Source organism: Mastomys coucha, unplaced genomic scaffold (genome assembly GCF_008632895.1).
Source record: "Mastomys coucha isolate ucsf_1 unplaced genomic scaffold, UCSF_Mcou_1 pScaffold14, whole genome shotgun sequence".
Classification (NCBI taxonomy): Eukaryota; Metazoa; Chordata; class Mammalia; order Rodentia; family Muridae; genus Mastomys; species Mastomys coucha.
The window spans coordinates 94,364,252-94,372,477 of NW_022196896.1; the positions used below are offsets into that span (position 1 = coordinate 94,364,252).

The 8,226-nt window shown below is 33.5% G+C and overlaps 1 protein-coding gene across 4 annotated transcripts in view; it reads right to left on the reverse strand.

The window, feature by feature from the left end:
• The window catches only part of Erbb4 (erb-b2 receptor tyrosine kinase 4), a 1,021,671-nt gene that overhangs the window by 232,990 nt on the left and 780,455 nt on the right, over window positions 1–8,226 (reverse strand). For 2 of the 4 annotated variants that reach the window (XM_031367819.1, XM_031367817.1), the window contains exon 16: window positions 4,613–4,687. In XM_031367819.1, the coding sequence (XP_031223679.1) occupies window positions 4,613–4,687 (75 nt within the window). Of the gene's footprint in view, window positions 1–4,612; window positions 4,688–4,808; window positions 4,854–8,226 lie in introns of all 4 variants that reach the window. The other 2 variants (XM_031367820.1, XM_031367818.1) reach the window with 1 other exon arrangement.

Consider the following 8,226-nt stretch of genomic DNA (forward strand, 5'->3'; position numbering starts at 1 on the left):
TATTTATTTAAAAAACCTTTATATACATATTGCTATGTAATAAGGCTAGAATTGTAATAAAAAAGCTGTAGACTTTTATTAATTGTACATAGGAATCATAATAGAACTGACACTCATCTAAGGTGACAATTGATGGGTGATTTGACCATTGATGGGTGATTTGCATCATGCGATCTGAACATAAATTCTGAACTCACTTCCTTGGGAGAAAAACAAAGAAATGCAGAGTACAGTTTGTAAGTGTTTCCTAGCCTATCACTTCATCTCTGTCATTTATCAGACACAAGTCAGTCTGACAAAGGATAGACTGTTGTGTGACCTCTTGGGCCAAAAGGCACTGTACCCTAAAGTAAAAGTAGGTCTATGGCCATGAAAATAGGAATTGTTTCAAATAGCTATCCATGAGAGACTTGGAGAAACTAAGCGCAATTATTGTACTATATATTGTGGAGTATATAGCAAAAGTAAATTAGAACAGGGAGGCAATCCAGTTACAATGCATAAATAGATGATCTCCTATATATTTAAATGTATTTTAATATTTTCTATCTACAAAGTAAAATGAAGTTTTAGAAAGCTTAGATTTCATTTTGTTAACTAACTTGCAGAAGTGCCTCATCAATATAATCTATTCTTTTGTGATTATCAAATCCACATCCCTGTGGTATATAAGAATATGCTCTTTAAGGTTTTCCTATATTTGACAAAGAACCCAAAAATAGACTAAAAAAACTAACGTTTTTATATTAGGAACAAATCTATTCAAAAGTAGCCTGTGTGCTCAGTCAAATATCAAACGAAAAAGGATAAAAGATCTTGATAAACATAATTGCCTATGGTGTTCTTGAGAGGAAATCAAAATTATGGCGGTGGGAAAGTTTGAAAAAATTTGGTCAAAGCAAGTGTCATCTTAAAGTATTAATTTGGTTTGAAAATGAAAGAGAGAATAAAAGATTACTGGTTTATTTTCTTTATAATTAGGATAGTCTATGACACAACAAGTCTTAATTTTTTTTTCTATCCTATCCCACAAATCTTTCTGGAATATTCCAGCAATGGTCTGTAAGGTAAAGGAAGGGTCGAAAGCCAATTCACAAATCACAGGTTTGGGAAAAAAAGAACACCACTTAGGAAATGAAAGCCGATCAAGACTGGGAACATTGCATCTGCTTTTATTTGGATCTGCTGCTTTAGAGAACAGAATACATCATAGTGGAGCAGTGGGGTGTAGTAAATCTAAACAGTTGAAAGCAGCCACGTTGGCATGTTCAATGCAATCTTCTGTGTCTAAATGAAAATTAAGTATTTGGCTAACCTCCCAGTTAGAAGGGGGATTATGAAGCCTAGAACATTAATTTCTCATTGTTCTATTTCTGGTCTTCCCATTATGAAATATTTGCTTTATTCAATCAAGAGAGACATTTATAAATTTATCATGGAATTTAAAAGATGGAAAAAAGTCTTAAAATCTTCATGATAGCTCTCCTGCTTTCCAAATGCATGTTCAACCCAGAATTGAAATGCAGTGCTTGAGGGGACTCTGACTCCTCCAAGTTTTAATGCAATAAAAATCAAAATACCCCAAAGAGTTAAATATAAATTTTATGGACATACTAAATTATTGAGTATGAGTAGCAGTTTTCATAAGTCAACACAATTGAAAAATACACTCTCATTATTTTAAATTTAAAACGAAACCAGACGGTAAATAAAGACATCTAGAAGAACTCATTAGGTACCAGTTACCAACAAATATAGCCCTGAGTAGTGGTTTGAAGTAGAATATAAATCATTAAAATCTGAGAAATTTCAGTACATTGTTCTGTGCATGCATATATATATATATATATATACACACACATATATATGTATATACATATACATATTATGCATATATATTGTACATAGTATGTATATAAATATATATGCATACTATGAACAGAGTGCCATATAATAAAATTTTTCTGAGATGGCAATATTTGAGTAACAATTACAACTGCAGCCAATGACTATTCATGTTATCTATGTGTTGTTTCTTTAAAAGTTCAAACTAATTTTACACTATCATATAATTTTGTGGACAAAGAAGTAAGATAGAACCCATATTTGAACCTATGCTTTCACAATCAAGAAATTTTGCTCTTTACCTGGGCAGTGGGGCTGTAGGTGTCTTTTCTTAGAAATAACGAATCCCACTTTACTGTCCAATCACTATTTTTAGCCATGGATATTTACTGATGACACTGTTAATTAATTGTTTTAGTCTGAAATTATGGACTATCTCCTGGGAATCCAGGCACTGCATAAGATTGACATTTGAACTTCAAGTGATCTATCACTCTACAGATCAGCCCCATGACCAAATGTCATCTATACTACCTTCTCCCTGATCCTCAAGGCAAAGTGAAAGAAAAGACTCCCTTTCACAAAGGCTATCAGGAAGACACCAGCAGGAATCAATTCCCTCTGAGTGACTTTGAAAGTCTCTTCTTTCCTTGAGGAGCATGGTTTCACATTCCTGAGGTCGGAGAATCCTTGTTACACAGAAAAATAATATTGTTTTATAGAAAAATATAGAAAGAAAGAATGGTTACTGTTACTAAGCAAACAAGCCATCCTCAGAACTGTTTGGGAACTACATAAATGACGTCTTTTTGCACATGAAAGAGGGAAGCTCAGATAATTGAAGTACCTTAAAGTCACACATCTATAAAGGCTCAGAGTTTGATTCAAAACTTGAATATCTGATTTTAAAGGGAGCATAATTAACCACCATGTGGAATACTTTCTCATTAAAATATTAGAATAATTATAAGTAAAATCTTCAAAATAAATGCAAAATCATTTTTCAAAATGATAGTTCAGTGATCCAATCAATGTCTGAAAGAAGAAAGATAATTTCATGAGAATGGCAGGAATCCAAGATGAATCTCAGAAGACTATGCAGGACTTTGGATTTCTCTCTTATTCTCACTTACTTTTTTTCTTTCTCATTTGCTATGTTTCTTAAATTTTCCTACAGTTTTAAGGTAGTTCTAGACAACTGTGTTAGCTGGTTTGTTCAAGCCCAAGTATCAATGTGCCACTGTTGTATGAATGAATCTACTCTAACCAAATAATTTACCTTAGAACTCCTCATGATTATTTACTTATGGACAAACAATTTATGAAGATGACACATCACTTATTTGACAACTTTAAAACTTAATAGCAATTAAAAACATATAAATGGAAAAGCTATGAATGGATTTGGTGACATAGATGAATCTCATACATGTAATATTTAGTGAAAGTAGCCAGATGCATAAAACAATACTATATTATGATTGATAAGGTAAGATGGAAACACTGCTCACACAGTCTTAGGTGTTAGAATTAAGCATAATGGCCACCACTGATAAAGGCAGCTGCTGGAATCTATTGCTTTTGTGATTTTTTTTAATCTACTGGTTATGCTTCACAAATGTTCCATTGTCATATAACAACACAAAATTATAATAAAAACAGTACATCATTTAAAATTCACACTTGCCTTTACTTTAGCACAACTGTCTTTCTTGTAAAAAGATCCAATTTGTTTCATAAAATTAGTGTTATTTCTAATGTAATATTGCATTGCAGTTACTGCTTTCCTAGTTAAAATGCTTCATACAGACATTAAAAGTCATATTTCTTTATGTATAAACAATAACACAAAATTTATATAGTTTATAATAAAATACATAGCTTATGGTCTGTGCTAATTGCTTTATTTATATAAACAATACCACAATCACAGTATAAATTGTTCTATTATCTGTCAATTTCCTTCTTACCATTCAATAGTGAACTTTACCCCCAGAAGTCAAGCTTTAGGCAACCCTGGATGATTTTCTGTCCTTGTAGTTTCATTTTTTTCAGAGTTTGATATAAAAAGAAAATCAAGTAGTATGTGTTTTTAACAGTCTGGCTTCTTTCATTTAGCATAGTGAATTCAGGATCCATCTATGGTGTGTGTAGCATCAATTTCTTCCTTTTTATTACTCCGGCATATTGCAGAGCATGGGTATTTGACAACTCAAAAGCCTACCTTGCTTCTAAATTTTGTTGATTATGATTAAGGCTACCGTAAATATTTGTGTTGAAAATTTTGTGTAAATATGGATCATATATTATGTTCTTGTAATTCTAATGTGTGCTTTAACCTGTACAAAATATTTTCATATTGCATTGATTCTTGATTAATTTTTCTATCTGAACATATACTAGTTATTTCAAATAATACAAAATCATAAATTAAATTTAAATTATATAGTAAACATCATATAAGCATCAATCAATACTTTCAAAATTCTCCTTGAAAGATTTTGATTTTTTAAAATTATTTATAAACTTAAGAATACTCTATTCGAGTTCGAGGATGATGTCTAATATTTTTTTAAACGAACAAAATTTAAAATCAATGGTATTACTAAGTAGAGTTCTGAAATTACAATGAATGAAGGTAAAATCAAGAACTGAATCAAAAGTTCTCATTTAGTCCATTAAAACATTAGCCCAACTGGTTACTAATTTAATCCGTGGTAACTAAGAAAGAATTTGAGTGATAAAATGGAACCATGGTTGATGTTACCTAGCATGTTGTGGTAAAGTGGAATGGCCCGTCCATGGGTAGTAAATGCAGTCATGACTAGTGGGACCGTTACACCTGCAAGCAATTGCAGAACAGAAAACATCATTCTCCATCCACAGTGGCATGCACACACATGCACCAGTGCTCACGCATGGAGCCTTGGAGGAAGAACATGGGAAGCAAGCACACCAAGTACCTATCCATCAGGCCGATGCAGTCTTCAATACTTGAGCCTATGCACCTGCAGAGATGCCAATTCAAAAGAAAGACAAGGAAAGAGAAATCAGTTATCAAGAAAAAAGAAAAGAAACATGGAGATAACGAGACGAATACTGGATATGCCACATTCTTGTTTGTATCATTAGGCAGTTTCTGGAACAGTGTACTTTTAGAAACAGAGGGAAATGACTTCTTGGCAGGAACACAGAAGTGAATTGAAATTACCAGTCAAATCAAATGCCAGAAAACACGGAGATAATAATGAAAAGCTTACCTGCTCCAGTGGATAACTTGTACATGCGTTGGTCATTTCTGAAACCTTCAATTTACTTAAAACTTTCATATCTATGCACAGATATGTTAATTTCTTGATATGACTATGGCTATTTTCATGTATATTATTTCTCTTAAAACACCATTGGGTTTGTGTAAAATCAAAAAAAAATCAATGAAAAGGCAATGAACAATTAATTGTAACAGAATAGCCTTATGCTTGCTGCTCATTAAAGAGGATCTTGGCAGAAAATAAGTTAATATATTTTAATGCAATTCCCATGAATAATTTTTATAATCAGATTATTTCAATCCTTGGTTATGAATCTCTTTGAATTATTTTTTTGTCATTAAACACGGATTTATTTAAAAATCAAATGAATTGATTTGGCCTCCTGCAATAGGTCTTGGCCACTCTTAAGTACCAAGAATATGATCTGTAAACAGAAACTTCTAAAAACTGTTGTAATTTTGAACTCAAAATCAAATACTCTGTAATAAATGAATAAACTTATACAGAGGTATCCAAGGATTCTAACAAGATGAGTATTTGCTGGTTTTATTTAACTACACAGAATTCTAATATATAGTTCTTAGAATTTCATTTTGAGCCCTAAAGGAAATATTTCTTGTATTTTCCAATCTATACAAGTTGAAATTTTTTTTAATTTCTCTATTTCTTTGCCTTCAGAGATAAACACCACCTAGTGATGTGATTTATAGAGCTGCTTAATTTGTTTGGTACTATAAAATATGCATGTTTTCCCAAACTCTCAGGTTTAAAGTATGAAGAAGTAGCTGAAGGCACCCACAGATGTGGCTAGCCCATAGACACCTTCTGTAACTGACTCCAGATGTTAGCGAGCTAACAGAATTCCTATGATAACTACAAGTCACCACCTCTTCCGTTCATCATATATTCTCTTACAGATGTTCTACTAGGTAGAAAATCACTTTGCTATTTGCAGTGGTTTTGTTTGTTTGTTTGTTTTTTATTGAGGGTCAGCTTTGAGCAGGACAAGTAAATCTTAACCTACAAAAATAGTCACAAAATTCCATAAAATAAAGAGGAGCAGCACGAGCACACATTACTGGCCAGGTATCATACATTAGATCTAAGCAAACAATTGAAATTGGAAAACAAACTACTAAAAAAAAATAATCCCTAAACTTGTCTCATATAGTTTTCTTTTATTCTGTTCTAAATCACTATTTTTTTATGTGTTCCTGTGTTATCACCTTCAAAATGCTATTTTTATTACAGTACTGCCATTTTGTAAAATTAACTGCCTACTTATATCCAAGTGAGAGTTTGAAAAGCTGCACTTTGCGTATAATCTTTATAATGATCCTTGGAAGATAAAAAAAAAAAAGGAAAAGAAAAAGAAAAGAAAACTTTCAACAGTGAATGAGATTCTGTTTGAGGAGAGCGTGTGAATAATGAAATATCTTCATTCATTCAATAAGCCTGTGTGATGAGCCAACTAAAGTGCTTGTAGCCTTTAAGAAGCTGCAGAGAGAAATGAATGAGATGAATTCGATGCTTTTCCACTTATTTCCATCGAGCTCACAGTTTGAAGATGACAGATGCATGAACAGACGGGTACAGTATAGTATAATATGGAGGATGGACACCAGAATGTCATTTTAGTAGGTCATGGTCAACATGTGGAGAGAGACGGCAAGCTGTAGTTAGAAATACTGAGTTACAGCTGGTGTATCAGTGAGTGTTAGGGAGTCCAGTAGGAGAAGCAGAGGCATAGTGTGAAAGCAAGGTATACTCTCTAAAAGACCCATCTGAACAGACGGAGCGTGTTATGGCAGGCCCAAGGAGAGGAGAAAGACAATGGAGGAATCTCAGGAGACAGATTTGGAGGGACTTAACTTAGTGGACAAAGGAGAGTCATTGGATAGTTTGAAAAATGCCATGCCTGTCTCTAGGTTTTCGCTTCAGAAAGATGGCTGAAAAAATGTGGTAAAGATACATAATGAAAATTTTTATTTCAATCAGAGGGAACAAAATTGAATAATTTTCAGGAAAATCTGTGCAACTGGAAGTTAACTTATGAAACAATTTAGCTAACTTCAGCAAACAAGTATTTTAATTTTTCTCTCACCTGTGTTTACTGAACATTAACTATATAAAATCACACACACACACGACACAGAAAAATTGTAACTATTTAGAAGGAGAGAGGGCCATCAGGATGAGGACTGAGAAAAAGTAGGTAGAAAAATAAAGACAGATGTGCATAATGTACATTATGTACTAGTATCAAAATATAAAAGCACAAAAATTTGAAAGGCTACCCTGAAAAACAAAAGGTATGCTTGAAAATGGAAACTGTTACATTGCTGGATTTGTATCTGAAATCTCTTTCTCACATGGAGACTAGTTAAGGTGGAGCCAGGTTGGCTATTTTGGCATGGGGAACAGTTAGTCAATGTCGTGAATAATAAATCAAATAGATGGAATGGTTACTAGCTCACAGGTATAGTCAGAATCTCAATCAATGCCACTAATGCAATGGGAATGGGAGGAAGGAGTTAGCTGATATTTCTAACTGAAAAAGATCTAATGGGCAAAGTATGAGCGATAATTTAAATTTGAGGAGAATTTCAAGAAAAAATTCAAAGGAGAGACATGTTTCTTCACATGTTCACTGTAGGAGGAGGGACTGACACTTTAATTTTTTCTTTGAGTCTAGACCTTACTGTTTTTATTTTATAGGAAGTCAGAAATGTTTTCCACAAGGTGGAAAAAAAAAGGTTTTGAGCCACGATTGTAGGGAGCAACTCCTTTAAAAAGGAACACAGGGAAGAGTTGAGATCATGGAAGTGGAAAGATGGCTGAATGGTACATGACATGAAAAGATCACATTCCAGAAAGGAAAGTCAAGGACCTCTAAAGGTATGCATCTTAAGACGGTCCTTTGTATGTAACATGGGTAAGTACCATGGAATAAAACTGGACTGGAGAGAAACATCAACAGGTAAGGGCCCGTGCTGCACATGCACGAGGACTGGAGCTTGCACCCTCGCACCTATGAAAAATCGAGATGTCCTGCAAAAGGGTGGAACATCAGCTCTGAACTGCGCACCTTCTTCTAACATCTGGATAC